The 19589-nt window shown below is 36.9% G+C and overlaps 1 protein-coding gene across 1 annotated transcript in view; it reads right to left on the reverse strand.

The window, feature by feature from the left end:
* LOC114047399 (tubulin polyglutamylase TTLL11-like) overlaps positions 1-19589 on the reverse strand; it is a 237933-nt gene that overhangs the window by 182193 nt on the left and 36151 nt on the right. The window contains exon 4 of the mRNA XM_027868228.1: positions 15244-15377. Within this exon, the coding sequence (XP_027724029.1) occupies positions 15244-15377 (134 nt within the window). The remainder of the gene's footprint in view (positions 1-15243; positions 15378-19589) is intronic.

Here is a 19589-nt window from a genome sequence, read left to right on the forward strand (position 1 = left end):
TTTAAAATGCCTTTGATCACTGCAGAGCTTTATGGTGTTATAAATGAGTGTGCTGGTTGGGAGGCATGCCGGGCTGATTTTTCTAAAGGGACTCCCACTGTGAAGATGAAGGCCAGACTTGTAAGATACTTTTCTCAAAAATAAATACCGTATTTTTTTCCCTTCCATTTATTACCTCAGGAGTGGGTTACAACAGAACACTGTGCCTTTTACTCACTATCCCTTTATGTCTACATATACCCTGTTGGATATCCTTTGGGTTCAATTCATAAACTCAAAAAAATGTTAGAACTAGAAGAATCTTAGCACAAAGAATATTCAAGTATAGAACATAGAATGTTAGAAGATAGAAGGGACCTTAGAACTGGAATACTGCATGTTCGAGATAGAGAAGACTTTAAAAGACAGATAGTTAGACATGGGAAAAATCTTAGAAGAAAGAACGTTAGAGCCTAGATTATTTAAATATAAAATATAGACTGTCAGAGCTATAATGAATATTCTAGTAATAATAACAGTTGATATTTACACAGAACTTCAAAGTTCAAAAAGAACTCTTCCATACATGATCTCACTTGAACCTCATAATAAATATATGAGGTAAGCACTACAGGCATTATCCCTGTTTTACAGATTAGTAAACTGAAGCTTAGAGAAAGTAATTTCCCTCAAGCTTCCCCACCTAGGAAGTGTCAGAAACAGGCTTTGAATCCAAGCGTGTACCTTGCTAGGTGTAATGGTTTCTATTCTAAGATTCGTTAAATTGTATATTGAATTCTATATTCCAATATTTGTTGAACTTGTAAAATTGAAGTAACAAGTTCCCTTCCAGCATTAACATTCTATATTCTGTCTTTTAACATTCTGTGTTCCAAGGTACTTCCAGTTTTGATGTTCTTTTTTTTTAATGTTTATTTGTTAAATTCACAACAAAAAGTAAACAAGCATGCAAACATCAAAGGCAAGTTACAAATAATTAACACTATAGCAGAGTAGTAGTCCTCCTACCTCAATTTTTTCACTTTGTCTTATTCTATATACAGCAATTAAAAATAGTTGCACATGTATTGCACTAGCATCCATAAAACATTAAAAGACCCAGAGGGAGGTCTATAACACATGAAGTCTATCTTCTAAGTATTACAGAAGAACATAGAGAAGAATCCCACAGCATGAAGTATAAATGGGTTATGATCTGCCTTGGTGGAGGAAATGTCTATTGCAATAAGATCATGGATTCAAAGTAAATATTACGTAGGCTTATAGAGAGACCCAACTCTAATACTGTGGTCAAAAAAATCTATACCCTGAGATTCATTCTAGTATTCTCCCTGTCTACTGGCAAAGAGATGGTAGACATGGTGGACAATAGGTACAGAATAAGGTCAATTTCAAATGCGGCCCACGTTTTCATTTATTTTGCTTGATTGTACTAATTTGTGACAGTGAAGGTTCTAATGGGGAATAGAGAAGGGAGGAGGCACTAGAAAGTGACAGTGATAGTTTTTTTAAGAGCATCAAAAGAGACAGACAGAGACAGAGAGACAGAGACAGAGAGACAGAGACTGACACAGACACAGAGACAGAGACAGGCAGAGGCAGAGAGTACTTGAAAGCTTGTCCTTAACATCTCCTTGAGAGATTAATATGGTTGGTACCTGGTCTTGTTACTTATTCTTTATTGCACTTGTCATATGTATTACGGTTATCTTCAATGGTGTCTTATCCTTTGATTAGACTGTAAGGTCCTTGAGAATAAGAAACTGTGTCTTCTAATTAGAACTTACATTTAACATAGTGCTTTCAGTTTAACCCTTACAAAGTCCTATTCCAATGCCTCATTCTGGCATGGGAGATGAGTTTGTGTTACCAAAGGCTTTATCAGTGGAGTAGCTAGCACATCCTACCAAGCTGAAAAGGCTCCAAATGTGGTCCTGGCAATATACTATGTCTGAATTCCAAGGACTAGCCTACTTAAGTTTGGGGTGGTTCATCATCAGCTAGCAGATTACTCGGAGGATGAATTATTTGGCCACAGCAACCCAGGAAACAAAGAAAAATACAAAATACTCCTCAATCTTATGCATCCCTTACTTCTACAATTAAAATTGGTTGGGGTGGGGGGGACCCAGCGGGGAGGGAATGCAGGGAGGGCACTCGTCCAGAGGGTGCTAAGCAGAAGTATGTTGGAGTCAAGATGAACTGGCCATTTACAACTTGGAAACTGGCAAACCTACAAATCAGGGGTTGATTTATTTTGATCGACTAGACTTTAGAAAGTGGTGGAGAAAATGTTAACAATTGAGATTAAACTTAAATATGAGCCTACTGTACATTTTTTTCTACCGTCTACTAGCATTTACCAGCACACCCTTGGTACTAAGAATCTCACAGATTTTAGACTGCCTATAAATATTAACTTAGTTGTTGGTACTTGAAATACAAAATTCTTATTCAATGACCAGCGAACAGACATATATAGTACAAAAAGAACTGAATGGTATTTATCTTGACATTCTTGCTATAAGCAAAATCGAATAACACAAGGAAACTGCAGCTAAATTGACAAATTAATGGTTCATAGATTCTCTTTGAAGTCAGTCAAGAGTCAACAAAAGCATTTGTTACACAGCTACTACTACACTGCTAGCACTAAGTGGTAGGAATACAAAGAAAGGCAAAAACAAAACAACAAAAACCCAGTACCTTCCCTCAAAGAGCTCATATTCTAATAAGAAAGCCTTTATTTCTCTTGAAGAGGCAAAATAAAAAGCCGGAGAAATTGGCTTATCAGGTATCCAAAGGCAACAAGAAATAAGATATCACGAGACATTTGATCATCATGACAAGTATTTGCAAAAAAGGCTACCATGGAGATAACTGTAGCTTATGCACCACTATCAGTTGCAGAGAATAAAGAGGTACAGAAATTCTACAAAGAATACAGTAAGATCCTCCTAATTAAAGCAATATATAGTTTGATATTTTAAGACTTCAATGCAAAGGTCAGAATAGTCAAGGACAAAGAAAAATGCTGGAAAATATGGTTCAGAAATTAAAATGGAGAAAAGCCAAAAACTCATATTATTATACAGATTTCTCATGACTACACAATATAAATACTTTTAAAATGAATGAATGAAAACTATTTATTAAGTGCTTACTATGTGCACCAAGCACAAGTGCTGAAGGCAAGGGACTATTTTGAACACCAAAAAAAAAAAAATCACTAAAAAAGTGAAACAATTCTATTTTAATAGACAGGAAATAATTTATTATGTAGGAATCATTCCTGAATTAGCTGTTTGTGTACAGTCAGATCTCCGAATTGTTAGAACAAAAATCAAAATACAAAACTAGGAGAATAAAAATGAGAAGATACAGTGTGTAATTAAAACAACTTCAACCCGATCTATTTGAACAAGTAACTGGGGAAGAGGAGATAGGCCTATGATTTCATCAGTGTGAGGTGCTCCCCATAACGAAATATTCTACCAAAGTATATTGGCAACCATTCTATAACTTATAATCTGAGAGAGGTGCCTGGAGCTCTGAAAGGTTAAGTGATTTGTTGTCAGAGATGGGATTTGAACTCAGGGCTTCCTAACTCCTAGGCTAGTTTTCCACCTACTAAGTAGCTACTACTCAAGAAAAATTCTAAAGGAATAAAGAAACACTTCAACCACCAATTACAGCAATTTCATGCAGAAATATAACTGATATAATTGCCATAACAGTGGCCCAAGAGAGCTTAAAACCCACCTTAGTCAGCAACTGCTTGGCTTACTTGCCAAGTGGAAAGAAAAGATAGCTAAAGGCAACTGAGGTTTAGAATATAAATTCATTTGAAAAATCATGCTGAGATAGAGAACAATTTACACAATAACAACATTATAAAGGAAAACAACTTTGAAAGACCTTAGAACTCTGATTAATGCACTGACAAGGATCGAGAGGACTGAAGATGAAGCACACTGCCCATCTCCTGCCAGGGAGGTGATAGATTTAAAACGCAGAATGAGGCATACATTTTAGGCCTATGTGGCCAATGTAGGAATTTGTTTTGTGGGACTGTGAACATTTGTTATAAAGGGTTTCTTTTTCTTTTTTATTCAATGCAAAGGGGAAGGAGAAGAAAAAATGCTTTTTAAAATAAATTTTAAATTTAACAATCTTACTGAGAAGAATAGTAGATTTAATAATAGTATCACTTCATAAAACAGTAAGAAGCAGTGAAGAAAAACAATTTAAAGAAAGCATGATGAGAGACTGAACTAAGCAAAGTGTTTCTGAGACCATTTAAGGATGAAACTGGAAGAAAGAAAACAAAAAGACAAAAGATCAAAATAGTCTGAAAAGAGTTTTATTTTTAAAAAAAAACCCTCTTTTCACCAGTAAAGACAGCGGAACGAGCCCTTCTGGAAGATTCTAACATCACAGCTATGGACATTCTTGTGAAGTGTGCTAAAAGATGGATTTTTAAATTACATGGAAGAGGATAAGATGCCAAGGTACAAAAGAATTAAGACCTTATAATTACCAAAACAAACAAATGAACATAACTAAGATACCATTAACAACTGATGGTTATTGATGACCCATATGCCTGTTTCCTCTTTGTAGAAACATTTTTATGTGATAGTCTATACATGAATCAAGGGAATCTTTCATAAGAGTATTAGAAGTGAACAGGCAGATTTTTACAAGTGATTTTCTAAAAGCAGACCACATCTTTACCATCATACAATTGACTAAAAGACAAGGACAAGATTCTATTGTGCTTATTGTCTTTTGACTATGAAGCAGTATCTGATTTGATAGAACAAAATGTTGCCCTTCTAGTCTCCAATAGGGTATCTATCACATGTCAAAATCATGCAAAATTCCTTGAAAGATACAGCAATAGAGAGAGCTTTGTTCTACTATCCTGTTCATATCCTTTGACCATTTATCAATTGGGAAATGGCTTGTATTCTCATAAATTTGACTCAGTTTTCTATACATTTGAGAAACAAAGCCTTTATCAGAGAAAGTTGCTGTAAAATTTTCTCCCAGTTTCTTGTTTCCTTCTAATCTTGGCTGCATTGGTTTTGTTTGTTCAAAACCTTTTTTTAATTAAATGTAATCAAAATTAACCATTTTAGGTCTTGTAATTCTCTATCTCATTTGCTCACAAATTCTTCCTTCATCCATGGATCTGACAGGTAAACTATTCCATGTTCCCCTAATTTGCTTATGATGTCATCTTTTATTTCTAAATCACATACTCATTTTGACTTTATCTTGGTTTATGGTGTGAGATGTTGGTCTATATCTAGTGCCTACCAAGCTCCATCTTTTTTAATATTAACATTCTTCCAATGGTATTATATGAGATTCATGGAACATTATACTCTGAAAAATTGAAAATGAGTGTAATTCAGAAGTCAGTAGAGAGGAACGTGATAGATGAGGCAACTGCAACATATTACAAATAAGGAATTTCGAAGAAATAGTGTAAAGGGTGTCATCAGAGAAACATATAAAAACATAGTTTGGTCACATGGTGAGAGCAAAGGATAAGCAGTGAACAGAACATGTACTCCTTTGGCATTCTTGCAATGTAAAGAGAAAGGTAGGGATGTCCCCTGTATGTTGGGCTAATTTAGCCATTCACATGACTAAAGCATGAAGGGTCATAGAAGAGTTCCAAAAGATGGGTAGGTATGTATATAGTTGTGATTGGTATTATTGGAGAAAATGCCCCATCAATGAAATCACAGGATCATAGAAATCTAAAGTCAGAAGAAACATTAGATGTCATCTAGTACAACCCCTTCATTTTATAGATGAGGAAACCGGTGTCCAGACAGATTGAATGACTCAACCAAGATCACACAAGTAGTATGTGGCAGAGCAGGGAGTTGAACAAGTTCTATAGCTGGAAGTTTAGCATTCTTCACTATGTCAGCTGTCACCCTATCAAAGATCCATTTTAGTGTTAAAGGTTTTTTAAGGTGCTTTCCTCACAACAGTACTGTAAGTTACAGGGTGCAATCATCCCCATTATTAAAGATGAGGAAGCAGGGTCAGAGAAGTGAATTGGCCTGCCCATGATTACATAGCTAGTAAATGTCAAGCAACCATATTCAAAATCCAGGTCTTTCCTGACTCCAAGTCATGTTCCACCCGACCTCAAAAATGCTTCTCTCTCCCAGAGTGGTTCTACACAAAATAGATACTTAATAAATCTTTAATTGATTGATGATAAGAGGGACAGTATAGAAAAGAGAAGAGGGTACATGCTTAAGTAGAAAAAGGGATGAGAGAAAAATGTCTGCTCCAGCAGATTTCATTACAGCACCCTTCTATATTTAGATGTTTGCTTCAGTTCTCTTTCATTAGATTCCCGAGAAGTAATTAGACAGCAAGGAGACTGAATATGAAGCAGAGTTTGAACAGTTTGTCCATTTCTTTGGCAGAGAGGATGGTTGACCCATTTCCATAATTTGCCTCAGAAATGAATATCTGAGTTGTGAATGACTCTTTCCTCCCCTGAGATTTGCAGTCTCCCTCTTAGACATCTCTTCTTCAATAAAGATACTTGATTAAAATAAAAATCATGAGGAACATTTAAAAACTATAGAACTGAAGAAATGAAAGGCAATCTTTTATTCCTGGTACAGTGGAAATAGTATATTTGAGAGTCAAGAAACCTGGGTTCAATTATCAGCTCTGCCACCTACTATCTACCTATGTGACCCGGGGCAAGTCCTAGAACCAAATAATAAGCAGCAAGGATCAGAATGACATCACCTAGTCTAACCACTGCCTGAAACAGGAATCTGCCTTCAATCATGCTGGAGAAGGAACCATTCAGCCTGCCCAGACAAGGAGCTTGCTATCTTCAAAAGCTGCCCATAACATTGTTAGGCAGACCTGACTACAAGAAAGAATTTCCTAAGACTGAGTTGAAATCTGCCACTTTCATATAAGAATATGAGTCTCTCTCCAATTGATAAATGGTCAAATGATATGAACAGACAGTTTTTCAATGAAGAAACAGAAAACTATATATAGTCATATAAAAAATGTTCTAAATCATTATTGATTAGAGAAATGCACATTAAAACAACTTTGAGGTATCATCTCATACCTATCAGATTGTCTAAAATGATAAAAAGGGAAAATGACAAATATTGGAGGTGATGTAGAAAAATTGGGACTAATAATTGTTGGTAAAACTGCTAACTGATCCAACTACTTTGGAGACCAATTATGGGAATTACGCCCAAAGAGTTATAAAGCTAACTATACCCTTTGACCCAGCAATACCACTATTAGGTCTATTTCCCAAGGTGATCAGGGAAAAAGAAAAAGAACTAATAGGTTCTAAAATATTTATAGCAGCTCTCTTTGCGGTGTCAAAGAACTGGAAATTGAGGGGATGACCATCAACTGATGAATGGCTAAACAAGTTGTGGTATATGATTGTGATGGAACACTACTGTGCTGTAAGAAGTGATGAGCTCGTTGATTTTAGAAAAACATGGAAATACTTGCATGAAATAATGAAGAGTAAAATGAGCAGAACTAAGAGAATGTTGTATATAGTAACCTCAATATTGTTTGAAGTTGTTTGAAGAACAACTGAACTACCAAGTTATTCTGAGTATTATAAACACTCAAATCAACTACAAAGGACCTATGAAAGAAGATGATAACCACCTACAGAGAAAGAACTGATAAATAAAAGTATGTATAGTATTGTTTTACATATATTTATATATCTATGTCAAATGGTGGCTTTCCCTAGCACAGGGTGGGGAAGAAGGGAAGGAGACAGTTCAGAACTTAAAATGTAACAAAAAAAAAATTAAATTTTTTAAAAAATCTGCTACTTTGGAACTCCCACCTTCCACTGGGCCTATTCATGTCCTTTGTTACATTCCCTTCACTTCTCTGAGCCTCAATTTCCTCCTATGTCAAATAAGTATACCTGTCCTGGATACCTCACAGGTTGCAAGGATCAAATGAAATGATGTATTCTTTGTAACAGTAAAGCTCTGATACAAATGCTAGTTGTTACTATTATGTTATTCATCACTCTAAAGAAGCAAAGTTTTCCTGACCTTTAAAATCATCTGTGTCCAAGGCAGCAAAATCATTCCCAAACAAATATGTAGAATCATAGAATCTCAATGAAATGAACTTCAGAGGGCACCACATCACTGACAAGTAGCCGTCTATCCACTCACTGAATACCTCTGGTGATGCAGAGCAACTCACCACATAGAACAGCTCTTCTACCCATGAAGTTTCTCGTTATTCAGCCAAAATCTTATTTCATGCACTTGTACTGATTGTTCCTAGCTCTGTCTCCTGAGTCCAATCAATTAATCAACAAGCATTTATTAAAGTCTTACACTGTGCTAGGCACTGTGCTAAGTGCTAGTGATATAAATAAAAAGCAAAAACAAAAAACAAAAAAAAACCAGTTCCTATCCTCAAATAGCTTACATTCTAATGGAGAAAACAACATATACAAATCATAACATACAAGTTAAATTCATCGTAGATGGAAGGTAACCTTAGAGGGGACAGCACTAGTAGCTGGCAGGACCAGAAGGCTTCTTGAAGGTAGCCTTTGAGCTGAATCTTAAAGGAAGCCAAGGATTCTTACAGTTAGTGGTTGAGTGGGAGAGCATTCTAGACATGTGTATATTTTTAAGGGCAAACGTGTATACTAGTTCTTCTTTAAAAAAAAAAAAGGCTTTCATCAAAGAAATCTAATCCTGGAGATACAGATATGTGAAAAAAGACCTGAGAATTTCAAAGGACTACAAATTCAGTATGAACTCAAAATCAGTTTGACATGGCACATACACACACAGACACATACACACACACAAACACACACGTAACCTTAAGCATCACTAATAGTAATATAGTGTTCAGAATGACAAAAAGTAATATTCCCACTATCCTCTGGCCTAATCAGACTCCATCTGGAATACTGTGTCCCATTCTAGGTGCCACATTTTAAGAGGGACATTGATAAATGGAATATGTACAAAGAAAGATGACCACACTTGAGAGGGATTAGAAATCATGCCATTTGAAGGTCAGTTGAGGGAAGTGAATATGTTTAGCCTAGAAAATAAAAACCTTAAACGGAACATGATCTCTGTCTATAAATATCCAGAAGGTTATCATGTGCTTGCTTGGCCCCAGAGGAGAGAATTAGGGCTAAAGGGTAAAGGGGAAGCTGTACTGTATAAAGGAAAGGGCTATGAATTTGGAATAAAGGGACCCGAGTTCAAATTCTAACCCAGCCATTTATGTTACTTGTGTTGCCTGGATAAGCCATTTTAGCTTATAACCCCTCTTAGCTTCCTCTGTAAAATGAAGGGGTTGGACGAGATGACCTCTAAGGTCCCTTCCATTTCTCTATGATCCTATTTTCTTTTAAGTTACAGGGAAGTAGATACTGGCTCAACATATAGAAGAACTTCCTAACAATTAGAGTTCTCTAACAATGGAACAGGCCATTTTGCTGGGTAGTTTTACTAGGCAGACTCATCACTAGGTAACTTCAAGCAGACACTGAATGACCATTTGTCAAGGAATTTGTTGATTCTTGCTTCCTATTAGAGTTTAACTAGTTGGACTGTGAGTGCCCTTCTAGCTCAGCCTGAGATTCTCTGGTTCTACAGACAGAATGGTTGGGAATCATTTTTCTGTCTTGTGCTCAGATGCAGGCTCAGCTACTCCCCTAGAGAAGAGATTTACACATTATGCAGAGAAGACTCTTGGAGAGATTTCATTTGCCCAGAGGTTCCCACAGTCTTTTCTTGAACTACAGCTCCTTAACGCAGGCAGCGCTTTGTTTCAGCCTGCATTATCTGCTACTTCACTAGCCTCCGGCACCACTGATCTAGGCATTAAGGATGAAGATGATTGATTACAAGCAGACCCTTGCACAAACAAACCATGGCAGTGGAAATTTTTGCTAACACAGTTTTAACTTTGGCATGAGGCTCTCTGGAAGAAGTTATAAACAAAAGACAAACATCCCAGAATCATAAAATGTTTAGAGCTGGAGGGACCTTTGAAAATAGAATGTTAAAGGTGAAAGAGAACTTAGATCACAAGAATGTTAAAATAATGAAATGAGAATGGGAGAGCTGGAAGCACCTTTGCAAATCATCTATTCCAACCTGCTCATTGGGGCAGGGATGTGGGGTGCGGTAATGGGTCTCAGGGAAGGCAATCAGCTCATAAGTCACACAGCTCATAAGTTTCTGAAATCAAATTTGAACTCAGGTCCTCATGACTCTAGGGCCAGTGCTCTATCCACTTCACTACCTAGCTGCCCCTGAATCTGCTCATTTTGATAGATAGGTAAAGTGAGGCCAAGAAAGGGGCCCAAAGACTTGCCCAAGGTCGTATAATGTATTATTGAGAGAGCAAGAACAAGAATCCAGATCTCTTTATTCTCTTCCCAATGCTCATTCTACTTAAAGTTATGCTTCACAGAAATCTTTTTATAAAAGGAATATTTGAACAAATTATCTCCCCTCCTTCTCTCCTCCCCCCTTGCTAGTTGGAAGTAAACACTCCTCCCAAGAAACTCTCATAGTACTTATTTTGTACTTCTTTTATGCACCAAAATTCGAGTGTCTTATTTTTCCCACCATCCTACTATAAGATCTGTAAAGAGAGGAAGCATGTCTTATTCTTCTCTCTATCCTACACAGCACCTAGAACAGAGCCATCAACATATTATATTAGGTAACTAATAATGACTGGATAAAATTGTTCATTGGAATGAACAAATTCGAGTGGGTTTCTTAACAAAGAATGGGCTTTTCAAGTTTCAGATATCATTTTCCATAAACATATTGAGCTAAGCAAAAGCCCCACATACAGTGTGATATATCTATGCAGGAGGTGAAGTTCTATTTCTGGAAGTACAGGAAACAAAATCTGAAACAGATGGAAAAACAAAGCTATAGTTCCTGCAGCATCTCCATTGGTAGCTTTGGATCAAACCACCTCATATTTTGTAGTTCCCTAAGTCCCCACCTTTAGTCTTTTACTCTCTTCATTATATACCCAGGCCAGGAGCAATTTTGAGAACATTCCATTCAAACTTTCTTATTTTATAAAGAAAGATACTTAGGCCCAAAAAGGCAAGTGACTTACTTGCCCAGGACTGTAGGGTCATAGGTCACATAGTGATTAAGGAGTAGAACAGTCAGCACTAGAACCAGGCTTTTCAACTCCAAGTTCAGAGTTTTTTCTTGTAAATCACATTGCTTCTTCTCAAGAGAAACTATTTCAAATACAAACTCTTTCACCATAATATATACTGTTTTGATAACAAAAACTGTACTTTTCTCAAATACCCAGATGGAAGACCATATGTAAAATCAATGCCAAAGATTTTTTTTTTATCGGCCATCTGCTAAAATTTCATCTTCACAAAATTTTCCACTGAGAATGCTCCATGTTTATCCCTGGTGCCACCTGCTGATCACATGTGGGTAGCACTTTCCCAAACTAATAACAGGAAATTGTGAATTTCTCATTTCCTTTCCCAAAATAAATGCAATGCCAATTCCTTGTAAGAGATGGAAACATCAAATTTTAAAATATTATAAGACTTCACAATATACTACAATCTTTAATAAAAATCATAAAATTGAAACCTGTGCATCCCTTTGAATTTACTCTTAACAGGAACAAGTAATAGACTGGTAATTTCCCTGACATAGGGAATTTCCTGATGAGGACACTCCCTCAGGTAGTCAGAGAGTTATCTAGTACACTGAAAGATTGAGTGACTTTCCCAGTTGTATTCCCAGTCAATGTGTCAGAGGTAGGACTTGAACACAGATAATTCTGGTTTCAAAACTGGCTCTATCCACTGTGCCATGCCACCTCACCCTTGAGAGTTTCACTATATTGCTCCAACTCATGCATGACATTCATTGTTTGTAGGTATATTTGAAGATATTTTTCTTCAGAGAATAATTATATAGGATATTAGAAGTCAAGTCAAATCAATAATCATGGAGTTGGGAGAGGGGTAGATGAGATCGAGCAAAAAGCAGTAGCATTCCAGTCTGACTGGAGCACAAAGTGTTTAATGCTCTTCATGAGAAGCTGTCATTTACTACCTCTGATATCATTATTGTAGAAGAAAGAATGTTGGGCTTAGGATCAAGAGAGACCTAGGTTGTAACCTTTGCTGGCTCTTTATCCAGGTCACACCTACTAACCATGGGTGTCCCCAAGGCCCTATCATGGACCCTCTTCTCTTGTCCCTTTATATTACATCACTTGGTGGTCTGAACAGCTCCCATGGATTCAATCATCATCTCTATGTAGTGAATTTTAAGATCAATTTATCCAGTCCTAACTTCTCTCCTGACCTCCAGTCACATATCTGCAACTGGCTCTTAGACATCTTGAATTAGATGCCTCCCAGACATCTTAAACTCAACATGTCTAAAGTTAAACTGATCTTTCTCTCCAAACCCCTTACCCTCCTCCTAACTTTCTTATTACTGTTGAATATATCACAGTCCTGCCCGTCATCCAGGCTCAAAACCAAGGTGTCAAAATCAAGTCTCAACTCCTCAACTCACTCCTCCCATACCCAATTAACTTCAAGTCCTGTCATTTCATAACATCATACACACACTCACACACACACACACACACACACACACACACACACACATATCCTCTTCTCTCCTCTGCTTAGTTGGTTTCGTTGCCTCAAATCTCTTCCTATTCTAGTCCATCCTCTACTCCACTGTCAAAATGATCTTCCTAAGTCATAGATCTGACCGTGACACCATCCCTACCTCACCTTTATCAACTCTAGTGGCTCCCTAATGACTTCAGGATCAAATATTAAAATCCTGTTTGGCTTTAAAAGGTCTTTAAAAGCCCTTAAAAGCCCTTCATAACCATGCCCCTTCCTACCTTTCCAATATAACATCTGACTCCCCTCAGCCCCTACCCCAAGCACTCAATGTTCCAGTGACACTGGCCTATTTGTTGTTCCTTGAATAAGAACCCACTCTCCCTCCTATCTCCAGGTACTTTCATTGGCTGTTTTCCAGACCTAGAATTCTTGCCCTTCCTATCTCCTCCTCCTGGCTTCTCTGGCTTCCTCCAAGTCTCAGCTAAAATCCTACTTTCTACAAGAAGCCTTTTTCATATTCAATTTTAGAGCATACCCTCTAAGATTATCTCCAACTTGCCCTGCATATATCTTTGTACATAGTTCCTTGCAGGTTGTCTCCTCCATTAGACTATAAGTTCCTTGAGAGCAGGGATTGGTTTTTGCCCTTTTTTGTATCCCTAGCACTTAGCATAGTGTGCCTGGCACATAGAAGGTGCTTCATAAATGCTTGTTAACTTGATACTAGCTGTGGCATTAGCTTGGTCTGTTGTGAAAATATGCAGAGGACACACAGTTAAAGTTGAGATTTTTCTACGGGCTCAACAGAAAAAAAATGGTGCAGACAAGAATGTATTGAGCCCTAACACCATCAAGACAATAAGTGATAGCAAAAGGCAAAGCAATTAGGAGAAATAAGTCAATCATTTCCATGTTGAAAGCCATAGAAACACTGGCACAGTGAAAAGCTTTCCTATGGACAATTAACAAAAACCTGAAGGTCAACTTCAATTTTAATGTTGGATAAGTGATGATTTTACCAAAACTTTTGAATAATTTAACACAGAAAGGCATATCAGCTACGTACACAAAAAGACAACAAAACAGAAAAACAATGTCTTAGAAACTAACCTATAGGCTACATAAACCACCATTAAAAGACTAACCAAAATGGCACAGATCCACAGAATTTTAGCAATGCATGAGACCTTAAAGTACAGAATGTTAGAACCTAGAATACTAAAGCTCGTTTAGGTAAAGTATTATCCCCATTTTACAGATGAGAAAACTGATACATCTTGAACACAGGATATTAGGACATAGAATTCCAGAGCTACGAGGGACCTTCAGACATTAAAACACAGAACATCAGGACATGTCAAAGCTGGAAACAACTTTAGAATACAGAATTTTAGAACACAATCATAGAATGGCAAAACTGGAAAGGACCTTATAACATAGAAGGCTGGAACACAGAATCATAGAACTTCAAAGATGGGAAGGACCTTAGGAAGCATTTATTTCAAATCCTTCATCTTATTGATGAAAGAATTGAGACCCAGAAAAGTTAAGCAACCTGTTCAAGATCCCAGGGCCAGTTAATGGCCATGCCAGGAAGAAGCCCCAGTTCTAGTACTCCTTGCACTAAAGCCTGCTTTCTCCCACACCGAATAACTTCTTTTTGGAACCACTTCCTGAAGTGTCTCCCTGCCTCGAAGTGGGGTAATAGGGTTAGAGCAGGATGGGGTCATCAAGGTCATCTAATCTGCTCCTCTGTTTTACAGATGAGATGACTACTATTCAGAGAAATTAAATGACTTGACTAAGGTTTATGACAGAGCCAGGATTTGAATGCAGGTCATTTGGCTCCACTTTCCCTTTTCAACCCTGAGATTATATGTTTCTATAAGATACAAGGCAGTACAACAAAGTTAGCAGTGTAGCAGACACGGAAATTCATAGAACCTCTTCAGGAATCAGTTTTCCCAACCGAAAAAATGTGGATAATACTTGAACTAACTACCTCACAAGACTGGCACTTATATAGCTCTTCAAAATCTGCAAAATGCTTTATATCCATTACTCACTTGAACCTCACAGCAACTCTGTGAAATAGATACTATCAATATCCCCAGTCTTACTTATGAAGAAATCGAAGCTCAGAGATGTTACAAGTCTTGTCTGTCACACAACTATTGAGCATTGGAGGTGAAATTTGAACTCTAGTCTAATTAATTACAAGCTCAGTGCTCATGTTCAAATTTGTGTGGTATTTACCTGTATTCATGCCTTAACCCCATTACTAGATTAGAAACTATTAGAATAAATAGGTCAGGTCCTATTTATTCTTGTATCTCCCCCTAGTTCCCAGCACCATGCATTTCACATGCATACATAGCATGTACTAAATAGATGTTTATTGGATGAATTGTTTGTTTGTGGAATGAACATATGCAAAGATGGTTTTAGAGCACAGTCTCATATTAATAATTGTGACCAAAATTGTCATAGAGACAGATATAAGTCATGACTCAACTTTAGAATGTCCTCAGAATGGGATCTACCTGAGCAACAAACAGTTGGAATTCATCAGGCAAAATCCATGAGCGAGGATAGAAGTTGTACTCCTCAGGAAAGAGATCTTGCATGATTCTCACGGCTCGGCTCAGCGTAATTTTCCGCACCATTTCTGTCATGCCTGGTAGGAGGAGAAAGGAGGAAAGAAAACATTGGAAATGTAGCACTGTGGGGTATCTACACAGATCTTAGACCCAAGAACATAGAATATTAAAAAATATAATCTAAAATATTCTATATGTCAGAGTTCTGTGACTTAGCCTATAGTCTTCTACCCAACATATTGTTTTTCAAGTAGAATTAAGAAAACATTGAATTTGATGACAGCATTGCTTACAAAGACCAAACAGATCATGAAAAACTAAAGAGAACAAAAGTATCTTTCTAACCACATAAAAATAAATGGCTAATGTTAGAGAAGAGCTATACTTAGCTTTGTTACTAACCTCTAGAATGAAGGGTTTCGTTTTATTTAATTCAGCAAGCATTTATTAAGCACCTACACTGTGCCAGACACTACACCAAACACTGGAGACACAAAGACAAAAATAAAACAGTCCCTCTCTCAAGAAGTTTAAATTCTACTGGAAATAAGATGAATATAGAAAATTTAATATAAAATACATATAAAGTAATTTCTGTAGGGAGGGTGCTAGCAACATAGTGGGCTCAGGATGGGCCTCAAGGAGGATGTGGCACTTGAGCTGAACTCTGCAGGGAGCCAAAAGTGCTAAGCTGCAGAAATAAAGAGGGAGCATATTCCAGGCAAAGGCACAAAGACAGGAGATGGAACACTGTACATAGTTAATGCCAAATGGGCTAGTTTGACTGGAACATAGAAAATGATGTGCAATAATCCTTGAAAGGTACACTGGCACCAGGATGCCAAATATAGGAGTTTAATATCTTACCCTAGAAGCAAAATGAAAACCCTAGAGTTTCTTGAATGGCATGGTCAGACCTGTGCTTTGAGAATATCAATTTGGCAGTTGTGTGGAAAACAGATTGGTGAAAAGAAAGACTGGAAACAGTGAGGCCATTTAGGAGACTATTGTCCAGGTGAGACATAACAAGAGTCTGAGCTGGGGTAATAGCTGCATGAGTGGGGAGAGTGTGGTGGATATGAGATATATTGTGAAAGTAGAGCCAACAAGACTTGAGCATTGAGGGATGAGGAAGAGTGAAGAATTGAGGATCATTTCGAGATTACAAATATGGGAGACTGGAAGGATGAGGGTACCCTTAACAGAAACGGAGAAATTTTGAAGAGGGGAGTGTTTGAGGGAAGAGAAAATGAGTTGTTTGGATATTGTTGGGTTCAAAATGCCTATGGGCCATCCCACAGCTGGAAATGAATAAGTGAAAAAGCATTTATTATGTGCTTAATATGTATACCAAGCATGTGATAGGGATACAAATAGAAAAGAAAGCCTCTGCTCTCAAGGAGCTACCACTCTAACTGAGGAAGATAACAAATAGAGCAGAAGGAAGGGCTTAAAGGTCCTAAAAGTTCAGTGGCAGGGTGAATGGCAAGGCCCAAAAGTCTTTAGTATGCATGAACACCCCACCACCATCATCATCACCAGGGATGGGAACATAGAAGGAAGTAGCTCACCACCACTGGTAAGGGGAGAGTACACCTAAGAGTCAGGTTTTTTAAATTATCTACCTTGGAATATGTTCTCCTTGAGCCCCTAAAATCCACTCCTTTCTCCTCCAACATCTCTAGCCACTGCAATCTTACCCATTCTTCAAAGTTTTCAAATACCATATCCTCTAAGAAATCTCCCCTGATTTCCCTCAGTTAAAAATGATATTTCCTTCTTTGCACTTTGTTTATATCTTTCTTGTGCGTTTGGCATGTCCTGTTCTTATATTTTGGGAATCTATGTCCTATCTCCCTTAACAGACTACAGGCTGGGGCTTGTAGGATGGCTAAACTACGATTTATTCATCCTTGTGGATATCTCCTACAGTGCCTAGGACAGTGCTTTGCACTCAGCTGACATTTAACAAAAAGTCATTGAAATGAACTGACTTGAGAGAAATAACTCCCACAATCTATCCACAGCACATAGACATTTAAGTAACTTGCATTTTTCACATTTCCTGAGTTAGTGCTAGAAGTACTAAATGGGATAGGATATACCAACACCATCCCATTGCAAATAATTCTATCTTGTACCTGGGACAGAATATGGAAAAAAATATTGTGAACAAAATGTGTGACCAAAAAGAATCTTTAAGATTTTGAGAGTTAGGTACATATGATACTTAAATATATTTGCCCTAATAATTTTTAAAAGAGTTAAATTTCAAATGCTTAAAAATTTAAAAAGTTAAATTTCAAATGCTTCAAAAACTCAGCAAGTCAGAATTATCCTAAATTTCATTATTTATAAGGTTTGCTTATTTGCTTAAACTTATTAGACATGGAAGAAACACAGACTGTTAAAATAACAGCCAAAAGGACTAAATTAATAAGGTTTGCTTATTTGCTTAAACTTATTAGACATGAAAGAAACATAGACTGTTAAAATAACAGCCATAAGGACTAAATATCTGACGTCTTTTGTATATGGAATCTTCTAAGAGAAGAAACTCTCTCTGCCAAAGATTCTTTGCAACTTATTCTCTTAGAACGTTACCCAGAGCATTTCAATAGTAAATAACTTGCCCAGGCCCACATAGCTATCATATGTCAAAGGTGATATTTGAACCCTGGTTTACCTCATTTTGATGTTAGTCCTCTAGCCATTGTGCCAAGTTGCGTCTACAGAAAAAGCTTACATTTATATAACACTTTAAGACCTACAGAGTATTCTCATTCAATCCCCACAACAACCTGTGAAATAAGTATACAAGATATCATTATTCCTATTTTATGAATGAGGAAACTAAGTCTCAGAGAGATTATTGCAAATCATCATTGCAAAACTACTAAGTGGAGAATGTGGTATTGGAACCCAGGTCTCTCTTTCTTGACTCCAAATCTAGCATTTTTTCCATTATAATATGCTGACAAGTTGGGAATATAAATAAAGACTTAGAATATAAATCAGAAATTTAGTGCTGGACGTGACATCGTAGAAGTCATAGAGATATCTATTCCAACCATCACTTTTTATACATGAGGAAACTAAGGTCTCACAGAGCTGAAATTATTTGCCCAAAATCACACAACAAGTTTCTAAGCCCTGGGAGCAAAAAGTGAATTAAGAGGATAAAGTTTTTAACACATGGAACTTCTTGACTCACACAGCATAATAAACCAAAGCACTACATCTGAAGAGCAGAGCTTAGAGTTGTCAATACTTTAGTTCTTAGCTCTTGTTTAAAAGACTATCAGAAAGGATTAAGTAAGAAATCAAGCAGCTTGAAAAGATAGGGTGGCTGAACTCTAACATGAATTCTTCAACAATAGAGACAACTCACTGTGGCCAGTACTCTGAGATTTTATAAGAAGAGACTACAGTTCAATCCAATGGACTACTATTTCCTTTCCCCCCAATTAAAACAGAAGTTTCAAGAAAACATAAATAAGCAGCCTCAGAAGCTAAACAGTGGGTCCTGTTAAAAATGAATTAAACAAAATTAAAGTTTTCTGGGTCAGTATATCCAGTTAAACCACCTTGCTGGTTTAATTTATGATTCCCAACTTGATTTTCTGTTAAAAATATCAAAATCCTTTTTGATTAAAAGCAACCCAACATTATACCCTGGGTGGAAAAGATATAGAATCAGAATGTTTAAGTTGGGAGGGACCTTAGCACATGGTCCAAGCTCCTCAATTTAGAGATGATAAAACTGAGACTCAGAGAGGCTGTGATCTTTCCAGCTGGAATAAAATCAAAATTCAACTCAGTAAAAAATTAACAATAATGAAAACAATAAATAATTATTGATAGTATTTGTATAGTACTTTAAGGTTTACAAAACTTTATACACATTATCTCTTTTGCTCCTCACATCCCATAAGATATTGTTTCTATTTTATAGATGATAGAAATGAGGCTCAAAAAGATTGAATGATTTTCTATGTTCACACAGCTAATAAATGTTGGAAGAAGAATTCAAACTCAGGTCCCTCTTGATCCCAAGTCCAATACTCTTTCCATTACAAATGGACACTCTAAGCACTCGCTAGATACAAGGCACTCTAAGTACTGCTAGGTACAAGGGGAAAGGAGAAAGATACATATATTACTCTGAGAGAGATTATGATCTTACCAGGGGAAAGATATGTATACAAATCACTATAATAAAAAGGAGAATGGGACCAAAAGTTGAAGTTTACATATTACTTTCAAGTTTGCAAAATGTATTACACCAG

The sequence above is a fragment of the Vombatus ursinus genome, unplaced genomic scaffold (genome assembly GCF_900497805.2).
Source record: "Vombatus ursinus unplaced genomic scaffold, bare-nosed wombat genome assembly UNPS02014786.1, whole genome shotgun sequence".
Classification (NCBI taxonomy): domain Eukaryota; kingdom Metazoa; phylum Chordata; class Mammalia; order Diprotodontia; family Vombatidae; genus Vombatus; species Vombatus ursinus.